The sequence below is a fragment of the Corylus avellana genome, chromosome 7 (genome assembly GCF_965113065.1).
Source record: "Corylus avellana chromosome 7, dhCorAvel1.hap1.2, whole genome shotgun sequence".
Taxonomy (NCBI): Eukaryota; Viridiplantae; Streptophyta; class Magnoliopsida; order Fagales; family Betulaceae; genus Corylus; species Corylus avellana.
Genome location: NC_142496.1, coordinates 22,000,012 through 22,019,848, shown reverse-complemented (window position 1 = coordinate 22,019,848; position 19,837 = coordinate 22,000,012). Strand labels below are relative to the sequence as shown.

Here is a 19,837-nt window from a genome sequence, read left to right as displayed (position 1 = left end):
AGAGATCTGTTACACATTTATTTTTGAGAATTGATGGAATTAATTTTATTTTTAACTATTTTTATAGTGAATGAATGAATTCACCATTGAATTTGTGTGGAGTCTACAAATCTAACTGTTAATATATTGAATTTGTAGAATGAGATGAGAAAAATATGGAAACAAATATTGACCTAAATCATTTCTTTTTATTTTTTGTCCATCTCTTTTGTAAATTCACAATTGAATATATATGATCCACATGATTAAATATGTAGAACTCACATGTGGGTCATATAGATTTAATGATAGATTTACATATTTTGGAGTTAGACAAAAAATAAATAAATAAATAAAACATTTCTCTTAATTTAAAATCTCTTAAAACTAATTTTGGGTTATCAGTCTAGCTTTAGCCAATTTTTTTAAAAAGTAATGTTTGGTGAGTAACAGTTGTCCACTTCACTACCTGCCCAGTCCAATATCCATTAAAGGAGAGCTGCAGGTTATTCTCAATTCTTTCTTACTTATAGCTCCCTTTTCCCAAATGGATTCCCACATCAATTTCCTTGTGGCGGCTATTGCATATAATTGGGTCCAGCTGGTAATCATGTTGGCTTTGAACCATCTAACAATTTTAAAGATAGTTTAATCGGCTAAAAATCATGTGTCATGAGATAACGATCACAAGATTAAATATTGTTTTTCCTCGGGCATGTTAAAAAAACAAAAAAAGCAAAGGTACATACATTTATGCAATCTAGTTTGTTTGACCGACAACTTTTTTTGTTTAGAACAAGTTGTGAATATATTACTCACAATCAAATTATAAGTACGATTTTTCCTGTTATTAATATGTAGAACAAAATGTTATAAGCATTATAAGACCATGTACGACTATAAGCACATTATTAAAAAATATATATATGTGCTTCTCATATGTTAAAAAATATTTAATAATTTTTTAAACTGATTTATAAGAATTAACTACGAATCAGTTTGTACGGATACATCTCATAGTTTCTATAAACACACAACGGATCGGACAAAAAGTGTTGTCGAAATATTTGGAGAGTTTGATGAGTAAACTTATGTTGTCGTCCAAATAATCATGAATGTTGGGATCCAACATTTGGCACACCACTTGCAGGAGCTTTTAGGTGTATCCGTTACTGGGTTGGGCTTGAAATTTTTGAATGAGTGTCCGAAACCTGTCTCAACATAACATAAGCACAGACCTATAATAGGCCGCCAGCTCACTAACTAACACACCAGGCTAGGCAGATCAAAGCCTACATTCGGCCCAATCCAATCCACAGCTTGCGTCCAACGCTCTAGTGTTGAGCTCTCCGGGTTCGAATTCCGTCTTTAAAAGTGGTATATGCTGTTTAACACTCATTCAACAATTTCAAGCCCAACCCAGTAACGGATACACCGTTACTTGGAAAAAGAAAACCACTAACGCCGTTACTTGGAAAAAGAAAAGAAAAGGCAGTCTCTCGCTCTCTCTCACAGACTTTCTCTCTCTGTTCTCTTTCTTTAACCTGAACCAAATCTCCGGCAAGACGCTTGTGGTTTTTGTGCCAGCTGTTGGAGTCACAATGCCAGCAGCCATCAATGGGATTGCCGGTTCCGCATAAGAAGATGCCCAGCTTCCTCCTCTCAGTGCTGTTGCGGATGCTCCTGCCACAACAAACACATAGCTGCCATTAATGTCATAGTTTTAAGCATAGGATGCAAAATTGTGTCTTACGTACTCATCACTATTTTAGTCACTGTGTCCCCAGTTGAAGATAACAGTTGAAATTCAATTATTTGTCCATATCTATGATTGCAGTGCGAAAGACTATTGATTCCTTTGAGCTTCATGGAGGCAGCATACACCGACAAAAAACAAACCGTTCTGTATATTAGTGACGACAATTAATTGGGTTCTTTTCAGTATAACGTATGGAATTTTTTACTGTTTTTTTGAATAGAAGCAAAACAGTCTATCTTGGTTTTGTTTACCTAAGAGAGAAACGAAGCAAGAGAGAATATGACCAAAACAACGTTGAAAAGGGTGAAATAAGGGTCTACACGTTGAAATCAGATTGGAGAAAGAAAGAGAGAGAGACAGTAATTCAGGTTCGCGTTATAGAGAGAGAGTAGAGAGAGTGTGACAGATTACAGAGACAGAAAAAGACGGTGCCTTTTCTTTTCTTTTTCCAAGTAAAGGTGTTAGACACGTAAGAACACACTTTAAGTTAGATTAAATCTGTCATATATTCTGTAGTTTTAAACAACAGCACTGAAGCCGAATCTGTAAAATAGTGCATCACACTCCCAATAAACCACAAAAGTCGCATATAGGATATAGCGTAAAAAAAGGCTGTCGATATATTTTTGTTTCTTTTGAATACTAAAAGACAAGAGAGAGAAGAGGAAAAGGAACGAAGACAAACACAAACACCAAGATTTTATTAATTTCAGATGAAAGATCTAACATCCCAAATAAAAAGTAGTTACATTACATACGAAGCAAACGCGAAACACTTGAACCTAATTACAATTAGCCACAATGTTCCGATTCTGACGAAAAAAGAAAGAAAGAAGATAATTAATTAAGCCTCTTACAACACACGCAGATAGCAGGGATAACAAACAGAGCACTAGATGGACCAATTGGATAATAATGTCATCCGATCGATCATCAATGGTGAGGCTTCTCGAGCGCAGCGTAGGTCCTCGGTGTAGGAGCTGGCATCTCATCAATTGTAGCAAGACGCCGCCCTTCTTCCTCATCCTCAGCATCAGCCAAATTAGCCGTACTAGTAGCTAGCCTACAGGGAACGAAGTTGAAAGTATTCGCTCGGGCGCAGCTTTTAGCCCTAGCGGAGAAGCGCGTACACTCGGCGGCCGACCTCTGCTGCGGGAGCCCCACAATGCAGTTCCTCCTCACGTCAAGCCTCCTCGCCCTTATCAACCTCAGGCACGCCGGCCCGACTTGGCTGAAGTAGTTGTATGACAGCGAGAAATTGTACGCGTTCGGTAGTCGGCACAAGTTCTCCGGTATCGTCCCGTAGAACTCGTTGTGCGCCAGGTTTAGTAGCTGCAGCTTTTGCAAGCACCCGAATGACTGCGGTATCGTCCCCGTCAAGAGGTTGCCGCCGACGTCGAACACGGTGGCCTTTATCAAGTACCCGATTTCAAATGGGAGACAACCCGTCAACCTGTTGTTCAAGAATAGCACCTCCAGTAGGGTCCTCCAAGCTCGGCCGATACTCCGAGGAATGCCGCCTGTTAGATTATAAATCAAATTATTAATTTGGTAGTAGAGAAGAATTTTTGAATCGAATTCAAATAATCTCTTCATCCTTAAATTTTGTCGGGAAATAAATGCAAAGGAAATCAAACAAAAGTAAATGGGTAACTTCACTTTATACTCTTAAATTATTAAGTAATTTGAGAAGTCCCAAATTTCAAAATCTCTTAATTTGATTTTGAACTTTCAATTACAATTAATTTAAACCATTTTGTCAGATTTTAAACCTTAAAAATAAGACAATGACGTTTATAACCCTAAATTTTTTATAAAATTTCAAATTAAAAAATAAAAATAATAATAAAGTTTTTTTTTAAAAAAAAAATTGAGGTAAATCAAGAAAGTTAACGGCTAAATCTGACAGAAAAGTTTAAATTGATTGCAATTCATGAAAGTTCAAAGGTCCAAATTGAGAAGTTTTGAAGTTTGAAGACTACTTAAATCAATTAGTAATTTAAGAGTTTAAAGTGAAGTTACTCCAAAGTAAATTAATTTAAATATTAAGACACGAACATAATTTTCCTCCAAACTAAAAAAAATAACATGCATGTGAGAAATGCATGCTTTTTTAATGTATTTTTTACATGAAAAATTACACATGTTACTATGTCAAAGGAAATTTGGGTTAGAGGAAAACTTTGTCTTAAGACAATGGGCTTAATCATTTAAGTATATTACTCTCTTTCTTTTTACTTTATTTGATGCGAGAAAAACAAATCTCACAGTTGCATCCGCGGAAACTTTACTTTTTAAACGTACCGGTGAACTTGTTGTTGGCTAGGGTGAGGAAGAGTGCCGGCGTGTTTCCGAATGTGCCAGCTGGAATTGACCGGTTGAACCCGTTGTTGTTGATGAACAACACGTCGGTGTCAACGTTGAACAACGAAGCCGGGACCTGCCCGGCGTAAGTGTTGAACCTAAGGTCCACGAAGGTTAGATTGGTGGCGCCGATGACACTCGAGGGGAACCCTCCGAGGAACTTGTTGTTACTCAGGTCGAGCTCGTAGAAATAGCGCAACTGGTTGAGATTTCGGTTAATCACGCCGCTGAAGTTGTTGGAGTTGGCATGGAAGATGGCAATGTCGGGCAAGTTGCGGATAAAGCGGTAAAAGTTTAAGAAGCGGCCGCCAAACCTCGCGCCGTTGAAGAGAATGCCGGCGAGTCCGGTGATGTTCAAGTCAGGCACAGTGTCACAATAGAAGCCCTTGAAGAGGCAGTAGTTGTTGCCGACCCAGGTGCCGGTAAAGTTTTGGGGGTCGTAGGTGATGTTCCTTTTGAGCTCCTGGGTGATGAAGAGAATCCTAGCTCTGTTAGCCAAGGGTCCAGGATTGTTGGGTGGGCGGCGGGGCATGAGATGAAGTGATGGTGGGTATAGCGGGGCTCGCGGGCGGCGATTGATCAAAGGGTTGGGACGAGGTGGTGGTGATATTAAAGGACATCTCGGACATCCGGCAGGTTGGGCAAGTGAATATTGCAAGAAAAAGGAGAAAAAGACGAACAGGGGTAAAAGAAGCCGAGGGAGCATCGTCCTGTGCATCAACAGTTCGACAGAAAGATGAAAGGAGCAAGTTTGTGCAGGCAGAAGAAGCGAATCGCTACTTTTATAGTACAGAGATGTCCCTGGGAAGGAGATGGCCCCGACGACTATAAATCTTTGTTTATTCTAGGAGAGTCTTTAATTTAACTCATTAAACTTTAAGGCGATTTTGATAATTTTTAGACGTTTAAATCTCTCATTTTAGGCATCTGAACTTTCAATTGCTTTTAATGTGGATCCTTTCATCAGATTTTAAACATTACATAACATTTATACTCCTGATTTTAATTTGTATAAAATTTCAACTTCACCCTTAATTCCAAAACTTTTTTTATTAAAAAAAAAAAAAGAAAAGGAAAAATCATAGATATTTTGGTTTTTTTTTTATATATTTTTAACGGCTTAAATTGTCGGAGGGGTCCACATTGAGAGCAATTGAAAGTTCAGAGGTCCAAATTGAAAGATTTGAAAGTTTAAGGGATTTGTCAAATCGTGTAGAAGTTATGGGGCTAAAGTGAAGTTTATCATTTATTTTAATTAGGCCACTATGAAAAAAAAAAAATCGACCAATTTTAATAAGTGACAAGTGTCCTTAAACTAAAAGCTTCTAAGTTAGTAGAATGATAATAGATGACTATTAAAAATTTTAAATAAAATATAAGAGAGATAACACTTGACACTTATTGAAATAGGTTTAAAGGAAATTTTTTACAAACTGTTTTAGAGGAAATTTATGTCCTAAAAAAAATTATTTGATATGAAGGGTTATATTATTTTTCATTATTGTAAGGTTAAATGTTTACTTCATATTCGAGAGTACAAAACACTCAATTTATATCACGACCTAATTAAAGTATTATCTACATTTTATGGTCATCTCTCTTTACTGTCACTCTCTTCAAATGATTGTTGTTTATCAATTGTTTTTCATCCAATTAGGAATGCATATACACTTCTTCTTTTTTTACATGTCCGTATAAAAGGGAGAAGGAAGATTTGAAATAGTGATATCTACTTTATTATACACAGTCCTAACCGATTGAGCTACCTCTTAAAAATGAATACATATACACTTAAATAGTCATTGCAATGCCGAGCAGACGGTACTTATGCTTTTAAGTTTATCAATTGTTTTTATGCTTGTAGTTATGCAATAGGGTTAAATGGGTCAAGTAAAATAGCACACCGACAATTTTTTTTTTAATTTTTTGCATTAAAATATTTTTTTAAAAAAATTTCCTACACGGCGTGCCACTACTCGGGTTAAATAGAAAAGTGCAGGGTACATGTGCTTTTAATGTGTATCAAATCAATCCTTGAGTTTTCGAAAGTGATATATATTACTCTTTGTACTTTCTGAGCTTAAAATAATTTATTCATCTATTTTTTTCAGTCATGTGTTGAGAAAAAGAAAAAGCCAGTTGGTCAAATTGCGGTCCACCATATGTAATGTCTTCACATAATTATTGTTGAACAATCATCAAATACTATTAAATCAATTCTCTATTTGATTCTTTCGGGAATCTCACCATATCATTAAAGATAAAATCATGCTTAGCCTGTAATCAAATCGTGGGTTTTCTTCTACATCTAACCCATCGTTATTTGCTTTGAAATGTCATTCTTCACTTATAACTAGAAATTGTACAAGAAAAAAAAAAAAAAAAACTCTTAACGGAAGTAGACAAAAAGATTTATTTTACATTGTCAAAAAAGCACAAAAATTAATTTGATCACTTTTGGAAATTCAAAGACTAATTTGATACCCACAAAAAGCATATATATGAACCACTTTATATTTAACCCTGTACATTGAGTACATGGGAACATCTCTCTTTTCTTTTTCTTTTCTTTTCTCCCTATAGTTTATGGACACATAACATCTACTCTATGATAATCTAATACACGAAAACTACCTTTTTTCATAATGTAATTATATGAGCAATTCATTATTATTTAACCAAGAACCATCAAATAGTGTATATATATGTTTGGTGAGTTTATTGACGTAGATCATATAGCGAATAATTTCATGAAAAGGTTCGAGAATGAGAATTCCATCAATTGAAAGGTAACGGTTGGTCAATCGAATGGAAGGGATGATGTTCAGTACTAGTTTTTGAGTGACTCCATCGCTGATCCGATTAATCCAAGTGATATGTACGGTGCAAATTCTTGAGAGGTTCGATCAATCGAGAATGAAATGTTGATAGATCAAAATTAATGTTTGATCGATCGAACTTCCAATAAGGGTATTTTTGTATTTTTCTTTTCTTAGCTATAATCCTATTTCTATTTAAGCTCAATAAAGACAGAATGGCCACCTAGTTGATGTAATTTTCAGTTTTCTTAGTAAGAATCACTTGAGGAGTGTTTTTTCTTTAGTTTTTATGCACTTTCTTGATTTTTTTTTTTTTTCTTGAAAAATCAATTTGATCTCATTTATAGAAAAGTACTCAAGAGCATAAAAGCTCTTACAATCAAGATCCGAGCCGAAGTTAAAAGATCAAAGTCGAAGCTAAAAGATTATACATCATAGAGGGCAATAACAAACAGATCTTATATTGAAGTCCAAACTATGACGCCAAACATCCACTAACCCATAACTAATCTTCAGTTGTAACAACAGATCTACTCTAGGCAAACAATCCAATACATAGGTAGTTCTTATTCCTCGACCCTATGATTAGAAAAAAACCCATGCCGACACTCATCCTCCTCGATTTTTCTTGAATCTATGGAATAGTTGCTTCCCACTAGCTAGGTTAGGATACATCACTTTTTCTTTTTCTTTTTCTTTTTTTCTAATTGAATAAAAAAAATGGTTACGGGGAATGATCCTTACCACTCTTAATTTGAATTAAGATCCATCACTTATCTTAAAACCAAAGTGGATCCATAAAAAAATTTCTTCCTAATTTGTATATTTTAGTTTGAAGTGACACAATCATTAATATAAAAATAAAAGTATATGGAGTCATTTTATATATATATATATATATATATATATATATATATATATATATATATATATATATATATATATATTGTTGTTGTAATTCTCTTACACATTCTCCGTCCATTCTTTTTTTTTGTTAATTTAACATTGAATTTATAAAATTGGGTTCCACAAATTCAATGGTGAAGTTGTTCATCTCTCATATGGAGATGGAAAAGAGAAGGGCAAATAATAAAAACCAAACATTTCTCATTCTTTTTAAAATGTACTTTTTATATTTTTGTTATGGTTTGATTTAAAGATGAACATAATTTGGAGTGCTTGTTTTATATATTGAGTTATTTGTTACTATATATATATATATATATATATTTGGTAAAGAGTAGTCCTAAAAAAATATTAACAAACAAGCCCATGCAAGAGTTTTAAATAGGAACAAAAGAATATTCGATATACTCAATGGAGCAGGTGATTGCAATGACATTAGCTATTCATTGAATAGAATGATATGCATGTGTGACACAAATCAAATATATGGTACAAAAATAAAAGCACTCATCAATCATTTCATTTGATTCAATCATATAAGAAACCTCCCACGTGATTCTGCTTCCTCTTTTTTTTCTTTTCTTTTTTTTTTTCTTCATAAGCCTATAAAAAGAGGTGCAAGTAAAAAGAAGAAGGAAAAAAAAAAAAAGACAGTGGGCCAATCCAAGCATAGAGCCGAGTGGGATTCCTTTGCTTTCTTTAGAAATTTCTATATCTGCCGAGTGGGATTCCTTTGCTTTCTTCAGAAATTTCAATATCTGCCGAGTGGTTCTGTGTACGGAGAAATATATATATATGTTTCTTTTATGGACACAAGAGAGATAAAGCAACTAGGTACTGTTTTCTCGAAGAAGAAATCAGAAACAAAAAAAAAAAAACAAAAAAGGAAGTAAGGATAGGAAGGAATAGATTAAAAGATCTCTTGGCAGAGAAAAAAGCTAACGAGAATAAAGGCATTATCAAAGATCAAAAAGTCGATCTTCGTGGTCCATTGTAGTAAGCCCGTTAAAAGCAGGAAATAATTTCCATACGAACGACCACCGACACTATGAGAAAGCAACATATAACGTTGGCAAAAACTTGTAATCAAGGGCGTCGTCACTGGTTAATTAAGAGCTTGAACACTGGGCTTTGATAAGGGCAATAGATAAAAAGATTTATTGGCAGAGAAAAGATTATTTATTTTACTTGTTATTTTCTTTAATTATTATTTTTCAATGTAATAAGAGAGAGAGAATGGTTAAAGAAATCAATAAAAAATAAACTATTGTTCTCGATATTATGTGCTACAATGAACTTTCGTATGTGTAACAAATGTTTTACTTTTGAGCATTTGCTGGAGAGCTAAAAGGGTTCATATGAGCAAAATATGAACCCTTCTAACATCGGCTGAAAATGCTCTAAAGTGATGCGTATTGTTAGAAGGAGAAGAAGCAAGTAAAATTAAGAGTTTTGTTTCAAAATAACGATAGAAACCACTTTTTATTTGATGATAATTATTGCATAATGAATCAATGATGATGTTGTACGTAGTCCCAATTAACTTTTAAATCCATCTTTGTTAAACTTAAAAATCCACCCAAGTATTGATAGAATGATAAGTAGATTATTCATTGTGTTATCCCAAATATAACTATGTCACATTTAAAATAACACCAAAAATAATCTTGTCATTCTTCTAACTGTTGGGTAGTCTTGAGTATTTCTCAACTCTAAAAGTTAATTCAAAATATGAGTCTTTATTCACATTTATAAACTAATGACCAATCATTTTCATAACTAATGTAAAATAACCCAAACACTAACATTATTTATATTCACACCGACTATTCAAGTAAAGATTCACTTGGGTGTGACACTGACACAGATTCGGCTTACACGCTGTTATTAAAATAATAACATGTATGTTGTAGTTTAATCAACAGTCAAGATTGAATTTCTCTAAATCTCTCTTCATTTTCTCTCTCATATTAAAAACTTTTAAAAGTAAGTCAACTTTAAGAGTCATTATGGATCGTTGATTAAACTATAACATACATGTTATTATTAAAATAATAGCATGTAAGCCAAATTTCACCGACACCCACATCATTTTCAGTTTCTTGCTTTCTTTCCTTTCAATATGAAAGGAGGAGTTGTTAGGAAACACAAAAGATGCTTAACAAAGGAAAAGCAAAAGAGTTAAAAAAAAAAAAAATTTAAACAAAGAAAAAGCAAAAGAGACGAAGAGAATTTCCACTTGGTTGTTGTACTAAGCACCCGATTATCTACTTTCATCGTTTAAATTAAGTGAAATTAGGTGTTTTAATCTTCTTGACTTGGTGTTTGTTTTCGCAGTCAATGGAGAAGGCATTTGGGTCTCCGGGAATAGTGCGTGCATTGCGTGCATGGCCCAGTTGCTTCCTTTTTCGAAAGGAGAAGGAACAAAATTCCAAAGTGCAACGTAACTTTGCTGACTCAGCCACTCACGTCACTTCAATTTGGACGGTCAAGATGGCTTTGTAATCTATCCTGTCGGAGAAAATTAATGATAAGGGATCAATAATGACGACCATAAATCTATTTTATAATTGTAATGAGTGACACCTGTAAAGATAATATGTTTTTTTATTCATCTATTTTCCACATTGTTTTGTTCAAAATTGTCAGAGATGCCAACTTTATATGTCATCGAATGAGGATATACATACTTGTTTTTTTTAATAAATATCTTTTAAACTTTAAAATTTCTTAATTTAATATATTAAACTTTTAATTACAATTAATTTAAACTTTTTCATCAATTTTCGCAGTTAAAAATGTCAAAAAAGACCAATATATTCTTGATTTTCATTTTTTTTAAAATACAAAACGTTTTAGAATTAAAGGTAAAGTTGAAATTTTATACAAAAATTATGGGTATAAACACCATGTAACATTTAAAATCTGACAAATGGGTTCACATTGAGAGCAATTGAAAGTTCAGGGAACCAAATTAAGAGATTTTAAAATTTGAAAGGATTTATCAAATCGAGTGGAAGTCCAACTTTCTGATGTATCTAATCCCTAGTGTAGAGCATATTGAAGAATTAAAAAAGAAATAAGAAATTTATAAGTATTTTAGTCAGAGGTTTTGAACAATCCAATAGAGAGAAACATCACAGCAAAATTATGAAGCAAAAATAAGATAGATGTTACTTTATTTGATAAAACTAAGGTAGTTAATTAGGTAGAAGAAAAAATATCTGCAAATCAAGTATATTCATATAATTGGCATAATCTAAACTGGGATTATGACACTTTTTAGACAATGGTCAGATATGTACTCCTATTTAATCTAGTAGTGGTCTTAAACAAAAAGTTTAGTGACCCTCTTGAATCAATAATCAGAAGAGTTGATCAATATAAGTCAAATTATTTTATCTCAATTAATGATTCTAATTTAGAAAACATGGTTAAAATAAGAATAAACAAGTCCATGGTCTATCAATTCATTGATAGTCTATAAATTACTACCATTTTCCGTCCTTGCACGCTTGTATTTCAAGCAAATATAATTATGTCAATCCTTTTTGTTCTATTTAGTCTGTTATCTTGCTGAATATTATGTTGTATTACTTCTAACCGCAATAAAACTCATATACCTGTATTTGCTTCAAAGTTCATATCTTTCGATTTCGCTATGCGGCCTTAGGGAACTTCTTTTAAGCACCAAAAAATATATAGGTGACATAAGATACTAATCACAGCCTAAGATAATAATAATAATAATATAGAATGTGTTAGTTTAACAACCCGTGTTATTATTATTCGAAGACCTTAAAAAAGTTTAAAACCACACCTAACCATTTGTGTTATTATTATTCAATGACCGTAAAAAAGTTTAAAACCACACCTAACCATCCTTGTTATTATTATTCAAAGACCGTAAAAAAGTTTAAAACGACACCGACGAAGAAAAGAGTGATTGTGCTGCATGGTAATTACACTTACACGCACAATTATGTCGCTGCAGAAAGTGACATAAATTATTTTTTTATTTTAATCTTTTGAGGTTGTCTTTTACTTAACTTTTTTTTTTTTTTTTTTTTGTCTTTACCGGACTTACTGAACAGTGAACGAGCATAGTGTGGTGATCCACATTCTAATGGGCCTTTCAACTGACCCATTCTTACCCGGTTCTACCCAATAGCATGGGCCAGCTGTGAGAAACAGAAACAGTAGAGAAGCAGCATGCCAATATTCGATGCTTAGCCCACCCAATTACCTCTTAGTCATTGAGAATCAGCATTGGTTAAGATTTCAGATTTTTCTTTTTTCTTTTTCGCAAAATTTCACTTACCCTTCGAAGTATGATGACTTTTATAATCATAATTTTGAATTATTAAAAGTTGCAATGTCGAAATCTCAAATTTTAGGCCGTTTTAATCCTAACTTTTATCCACATGACGATTAGGATCGATGATACCATGCAGAAACTTATAATGAAATGAAAAAAAATAAAGCCAATAGTAATATAAGAGAAAATAGAAGCACAAAATTTTTGAGTGGTTTGGTGTTGGACACATAGGTCCACCACTAGGGAAGAGCTCAAAAAGGCTACATTATGCTCTTATTCTTGATGATACTTTAGGTACAAAATGCTCGTATTTTATAGGAGTATTGAGATAAGTGAAGATAATACAAATATGGTAGGTAGAGATAGTATTTAATTTGAAGACAATCAAATCCAATTACCTGAAAGGTAGGTGATTACAATCAAATTTGAATACAATCAAAGTAATGAAAGGAAGATAGGCAAGTGTCTTGAAGAGTAAAGAATGGTGTTGGCGAACTGCTAGATCAGAAGAGATGTTTGTGTGCAGAGCAAATTGTGTATGGTTAAGATTGGTGAAAATGATCAACCTATTTGGGTAGTTTTGAAGAAGGGCACTTACTCTTGTTCTATTCTGCAACATATGTCAAAAGTTGATTGTTAGATGAAGAAATTTGTAGGCCTAACTCATCTCATAAAACTAGTTCAATAAGAGAGGGTTGTCAATTTTTTATAAACATGTCAAAGATCTTGTCCATAGACAATGTGGAATCATTTCTCAACACCCTCCCTCACGTGCAGGGCAGTATTTTTCCTGGTCCTTGTTACGGGGTAAGTAGTGTAGGTCCCATTCGTTCTGTGCTAGGCTCTGATATCATAAAAGAATTCTAGAAGAGTAGAATTTTGCGGAATACTTTTCATTGCATTCTCATTGAGGATATATAAGAGAGGAATTACAAGTATAATCAACTTCAAGTTTACAAGGTTAACTTGAAGTAGAAGTAATCTAATGAGAATGTTAGATATACTAGAAGACTATAGAGAAATACATACAAAAGAGAGAGAGAAATAGTCGATAGGTAATACAAGAGTTGTAATTGAATGCAATCAATTACTGGTTGCATTCAATACTAGAAAGAGAGACACGAATAAGAGTTGCAGTTGATGCATAACTCTTATAGCCGTTGGGTTACGCTCGAGCGCTACAGAGACTGCGCTCGAGTGCACTTGCGATGCCATATCTGTTGTGTGGATCATTAGGTGATACTGCTACACTAGAAGCTACTGGCTATGTGATTAGCAGGATCCTCAGGTAGCTTAACATTAGACACATAGGTCTACTACTAGCTTAAGCTTTAAGGAAAACTAGTGATTTAACATGGTATTGGTATTAGAGCTAAAGGTTCTGGGATCGAATCTTGACTCCGTCAAATCACCTATATTTAGATTAAATATTTTACTTGTTGGTCCTTATCTATTAAAAGAGAGTTTGACCCCATATGTGATAGAGAGTGTTAAGGTAATGATTAAGTGATTAAATTTATCTCTTCTTATTAGTTTAAACTTTTAAAAAAAGTAGTGATTTAACAAATGTAGTTTGGTATTCATTGGCCATCCCAAAAGCATGCGTTTGTTCTTTGGTCGGCTATGAGGGATAGTTTAAATACGGGTGGAAGATTTATGCAATGGGGATTTAATGTAGTAGTAATGTGCTTGGATTTGTAGGAGTTGCATTGAGGGGAGGGATCACTTGTTTTTTGCTTGTGGTTTTGGTAAAATGATTTGGAGGGAGGTTATGAATTAAGTGTTTAATTGATGATTATCCTACTCCTAGGGAAGATATTCTGAAATGGGGATACAATAATGGAAAGACAGAAAGATGAAAGTTGTTGCAGTGTATCACTTGGGAGATGAGAGTTGGGATTATGGCTCCAGGAAGGTTCAACAGGGCACACAAGAAAATATAGAGCTTTGTAAAAGTTGGGGAATCTCAGAAATATAAACTTTGCTGCAGTCTGCAGAATGAATGTAGCTGCTGTAATTTTGAAAACTGTATTGTATTGGTTTGGTTGTGTTTCTTTTGGTTGATGGATGTTTTTGTTGTTTGTCTGATGTGGTAAGCTTCTGTTCCAGGAATTCTGGAGTGTTTGAAAGTGTGTTGTTTCTATACAACTTACAATGTCACACTCTCTTGGGGGTCTAAGTGACCCCTGAATGAGCCAGAAGAGCCAAGAGGAATAGGAGAAGCATCTTTACTCATCTTTGAGGTTCAATCTTGCCATGAACGATATCAAAACAAACAAAGCTCAAGTGGGGATGGTGAATTCCCTCAAAATAGGGATCTTCTGGAAAAGCTTTTATCCCCTCAATTTACATGCTCAACCTTAAAGGCTCTGTTTCTGATAATGTTTTTTGGTGAAAAATGTTCTGATACGAGTCATTATAAGGAATTTCAAAATTCTAGCCTGCCCATTGATTGCAACTTTTTCTTTTTCATAAAAAAATGTGTAGTGGAAATTGGAACAATTAATCATAAAAGCAAAACTCTAATGAGTATAATAACTTTAAAAAGTTAAAAGAAAAACGAAACAGTACTAGTTGCATGATTAACCCCACAAAAATCCACCATCTTTACGCTCGCCTATTCTTTCTTTTATCTAAACAAAGTTTTGAAGGGGTGAAAGGAAAGAAGAAAACAAAGGAATCCTATTTTGTATAAAGGAGCTAACTATTCTTCTTCTTCTTCTTCTACTACACAAGTACACAAATCCAAGCGTCGATGCTGGCAATTCCGAACATACCCACTAATCGTTTGGGCCTTTGGATGAGTGGATCGGATCGACTAGGATGATTCCAGGACAAGAGCTGCCGTTGCTTCCGTGATGGAGTGATCAGAGTGATTGTGATCGCCCTCGTAGGTCACAATCAGCATCGTCGGATCATCCAGAGCACGCTCCACGTGTTTCCGTGCAGGGCAACCCCTCAAGCTACTACACTTGTAATATCCCCTGCAATTCTCACAAGTCACAAAACTCGTCAGCGACTCATTTAACACACCAACCAAAACTATTGAGTCTCAAAATACTCTTATCCTTCTCATACTTCTAAAATTTATCATACTTTTAAAATTATCATTTAATTAAAATTTAATAATAATTTATCACAAATTTAATGATAATTTTAAAAATTACAATATTACATTAATTTTAAATATACACAAACATGACATTTATTATTACTCATACACAAAAAGTTGATTTTTATTCTACTTAATAAAGTTTGACATTTTTTATGAACCCAATATAAAATTAATAAATAAAAATTAAATTATCAAACTCAATTAAATAAAAGAGTTAATTGTTTCAACACAAAACTGACACTAAATGGCAAATTGCCATTGCACCCCTACAGGCAAGTGATTGGGGGAATGGGGAAGTGAGATCTCCTCTAATCGAGGAGAAATATAAAATTTTTTAATTAATTGTAGTCTTTTATTTTAAATTTAATAATTTATAAAATGTCAATTGCTTTTATATAATCGAGACATTAAATGCTCACTTTTATTTTATCGATGTTTAAATAATTTTGACCATTAGATCTAAAATGAAGGATCACAATTAACAATTAGAAAACCTTCAATTTCTCCCCAACTGGAAGGGATCCGGATCCGGGAATCGGGTTTAATTGAAAGGTCAACGAATTGAAGGTTAATTGCCCATGAAAAAAAAAAAAAAATTGAAGGTTAATCTGAGATGAATATTGAAACAGAGTGTCAAGCACCAATTTTTCAATGATTTTTATTTGAGAATATTTTATATTTTTGTGAATTTCAAAAACAGGAAACAAAAACAGAGGAGTTATAAGAAAGAAGGAGTGGGCACCAGACATAAACACACCTTGGATGCGGAGAACCTTTGATAGGTTTCTGGCCGTATTTTCTCCAGGAATACTCATCGGGCGGAATATCCGCCATCTTCGGGCTGATTGCAGGGACTCTGGTCACTCTCTTCACTTTGGATTTCCTGCTCGAACAAATAAAATCAAGATGGTGTTCAGTTTCAAAAATCAACCCAAACATCTTTTCCAAGTGGTTACAACGATGAACCAACCTTTTCTTGGAACAGTGGCATCGGGCAGAAGACGAGCCGCACTTGAGGGCTGCCGTGCCGTCCATCGAGTTACATCTCCTCTTCAGAGACGAGGAAGACAGAGGTGGCTTTCCGACTGACGACACCTGGGACACGTGCGTGATTTGAAACCCGGACGACAGAGACGGCTGCAAACTTTCCGTGTCCCCTGTCAAACTCGACACGAAGGAATTCGCAGCAGAAATCGGCGGCGAAGGCGAGAAATTGATGCTCGTCGCCGCGGCTGCATCCTTCCTCTCCGAGGTCTGAGGCTGAGGATGGATTGGGAGCGGAGAGATGCGAACAATCGGTGTGGGATTCGGACAATAAACCTTAAAAGCGGAAACCGGTTCAGTTTTCTGAGGCTGAGGAGGAGGAGGAGGAGGAGGAGGCGCCACAGGAGCCCTGCGAAACCGGGCGTGGCCGGTTCTTCTTCTATCTAGCAGAGAGATTACCCTCTTGAACCTGTCGACAGCCACATCCGCAACAGCGCCAACCTCCATAGAAGCTTTGTTAATGGCAGAATCAGCGACGGCCTCCTGGTATTGTTCTTGAGACATCAATCTCATGAGCTTCTCAACGCTCTGAATCCCAGCAGACGCGGCTTCCTTTACGGCAAAAGCGTCCTCTTCAATCTTCCCTGCCGGAGTGCTGTTGCCCCCTCCATACCCCAACATCAGCTCCACAGCCATTAATTTCCCCAACACCATTAACAAACCTTGACCCTTCTGGACTGGCTGTCGAACAATAAAAATAAAAATAAAAAATTTATAGTACAACAAAGTCGGATTAGATCGTTGTTGAAGAATATGGGAAAATGATGACTAGGAAAGCAAAAAGCGGAAAAGAGGATTCGAGTCAAACTGATGCCCTCCCAACGCAAGGCAAAGGGCCACTGACCTGTCGCTTCTCTTTATCTGCCGTCAAACAAAACCCGCCAGTTCTGTCCTTCCACGTGGCAAAGATATTGACCGCTCCTCTGCGGTGGGGGTCCTCTAGACGGGATAAACCGGTTGGAGACCGTGTAAAATGATGAAGGTAGAGTGAGGATAAGGTCAAAAGGTCGTGATTAGCCGTTGGATTCTTGACTCGGTAAAATCGGAGAAAGAACGAAAAAAAAAAAGTTTAGTTGGGGACAGTGAAGCAGAGTTGACCTTTTACAGCCTTTTAATGCAAAAGTCGTTTGGGTTGAGGAGGTGCGGGGAGTGGGACCAGTGTGGTTCCTTTTTTACCGGACACCGGAAGCGGCGTCAAACTCTCAGCCCTCAAGTCACATGGGATTCTTTCTTTCTCACCTCGCCAACAAGTTTCTTCTTCGGGAATATGACCCATAACCCATGACCCATGACCCACATCTAGATATATTTGTACCGTTTGATGTCACTGTTGGGCGTGTCTAAAATGGGATTTGATTCGGCTGGTCCAACGTTGCATGGACCTTTTACCGTTTTAGATTTTTAAAATAAGTGCTAATCACTAATCAAATTGACCCAATCACGAAACAAATCACACTTTCCCCAATAACCCGTTTCGTCAAACTTGGTACATTTCTCTGAATTCAACACCGAAATTCGTATCGTGTTAGATCACATGGCTGTTAAAATATTTTTTTGAAGAAAAGCGTTTTTTTTTTTTTTATCTTTATTAAAGTGTTTTTGCACAACATAAAACAAAAAAAAGAGTCGACCAAAACAATAAGTTATATAACATTCAAAATGCCTAAATCATTTTTTGCCGCTTTCCTATCCTTTATTGGCAATTGAGAATGGGTCTTTTTGGGGCCTACTTGCTACGAGCTTATTGTGAGATTTATTATATTTTTCAAAACAATTGAGACGTGTAAATTACGAAGAACGTAAAAATCAAACAATCACAAAACACATATATCTACAGAGTTTCAATAATATTTCACTATTTTTGAGAGAGACAATACAAGAGTAGTCAAAAATACATCTATACAAAACCTTAGTTAAGAGCAATTATAAATATGACTCATAACTAGGTCAAAACATCAAGCATTCGCTCCATGAACTAAGCCATACAAAAAATCACATTTAAACCGTAAGGATTCCAATGTCGAATCAAGTCGGATACAAAATCAGGCTCCACATAACCTAACATAGCTCTCTTACAATGGTATGTCCAAATTACAAGTAATATGGATAACAATCACACTATGAATGCCTTTATTTTTATGCTCTCTCTTCTTTTGCAGCTTTTCTTCATTGTTTCTCTCTTTTTGTCGCAATTCCTCTAATTATATGAAAAATAAATAAATAAATAAAGAATTTGATAAGTTGTCATATGAACTCGAAAAAAATAATAATAATAAAAAAAAAAATAAGAATTTTCCAACCATTTTCAAGGCAAAAAAAAAAATTAGCTAAAAAATTTTCCACCGAAACAAATGTGCTTAATATAGAAAAACTTCAACCCAGCAGAAAATCTTTTTATATTTATTGCTTCTAAGAACAATAAATTTTTTTTTTTTTTCGAGCATCTAAGAAAGAAAATGAGTTGATATAGATGTGGACCTACATGGTGGGGAACAAAGAAAGGCAAAAGGAATAACTAATGTCTAACTTGACATTAAACGTAATAAAGCATTAAAGCCACAAAACAACAAATGGATGGGCTCGAGGCAATCATTTGACTAGGTTTTAACTATAATTTTTTAACTTAGGATTAAAGTTTTTATCTTTTCCACTGCTTAATCATCACCAGTGTCGGTATTTTTCAAATCCTCCAAGGGCAACTATAGCATTTCTGATGATGTTAACTTGGACTATATATATACTATTCATATGTAAAATGGCTCTAATATCACTTAAAACGGTATTGTTGATGTTTATAAAGTTTTAAATTTCTGACATAAAAAACTCTCATAAAGAAGTCTGTTAATGGCTTTAAACTTACAAGAATTGAACGCTTCAAATCTTTCTAAATCTTGAAAAATGATTATATGATTAATTGCAATAACAACAAATAGGATTGAAATCCAATTTTTCTATTAATATCTTGATTTTGTATATACTTCACAAAGTACTTTTAGGATAAGCAGCCTCTAGTTTTTTTTTTTCTATATGGGACTTAACTACTGATAATTAAGTTTTTTTTCTCCTACCAGAAGGCTCAGAAAGTCCGACGGCCCACAGTCCAAACAACGAACCAGGATCCAAGCAACTTCCCCAAAATATAACGTCCAACAATTGATTATTCACTTTGCCAGCTTAGTTAACCATTTGTCCATGTCATGCGTCCTTTTCCAACAGATTTAGGACGAAAAGAAAAACCTCTACGTTAATAACAAATTATTAGCGAAAGTCCTTATAACCCTAAAGAGAAATGGCAGGGGATGACATCATACATAAACTGGAAAATGACATTCCCTCAAGTACGCCTAATTTTGCTTTATTAAGATTTTGCTAAATTTTTCTCTTCATCCTCACCAACTAACTTGAGCGTCAGATTCAGGCTCGGTAAACCACCTCTAACCCAAACGGCGTGCGGTTATTGTGCCAACATTTTATAAATCGTTAAAAATTATATAATCGTTTTTCTAAATTCTTTTAACTCTATCAATACTACA

The 19,837-nt window shown here is 34.7% G+C and overlaps 2 protein-coding genes across 2 annotated transcripts; both read right to left on the bottom strand.

Annotated features, from left to right (window-relative positions):
* Nucleotides 1-2,420: 2,420 nt before the first annotated feature.
* Nucleotides 2,421-4,905, bottom strand: LOC132184153 (leucine-rich repeat extensin-like protein 6). Its single transcript, XM_059597666.2, has 2 exons — nt 4,043-4,905; nt 2,421-3,258 (listed from the first exon to the last, which is right to left on the bottom strand). The coding sequence occupies exons 1-2, from the start codon at nt 4,818-4,820 to the stop codon at nt 2,672-2,674; spliced, it is 1,365 nt and encodes a 454-aa protein (XP_059453649.2). The 5' UTR covers nt 4,821-4,905; the 3' UTR covers nt 2,421-2,671.
* Nucleotides 4,906-14,654: 9,749 nt separating this feature from the next.
* On the bottom strand, nt 14,655-17,060 carry LOC132184365 (putative WRKY transcription factor 7). Its single transcript, XM_059597978.2, has 3 exons — nt 16,231-17,060; nt 16,018-16,143; nt 14,655-15,129 (listed from the first exon to the last, which is right to left on the bottom strand). Exons 1-3 carry the CDS (start codon nt 16,956-16,958, stop codon nt 14,964-14,966), a joined length of 1,020 nt encoding a protein of 339 aa, XP_059453961.1. The 5' UTR covers nt 16,959-17,060; the 3' UTR covers nt 14,655-14,963.
* Between the last annotated feature and the right edge of the window lie 2,777 nt (nt 17,061-19,837).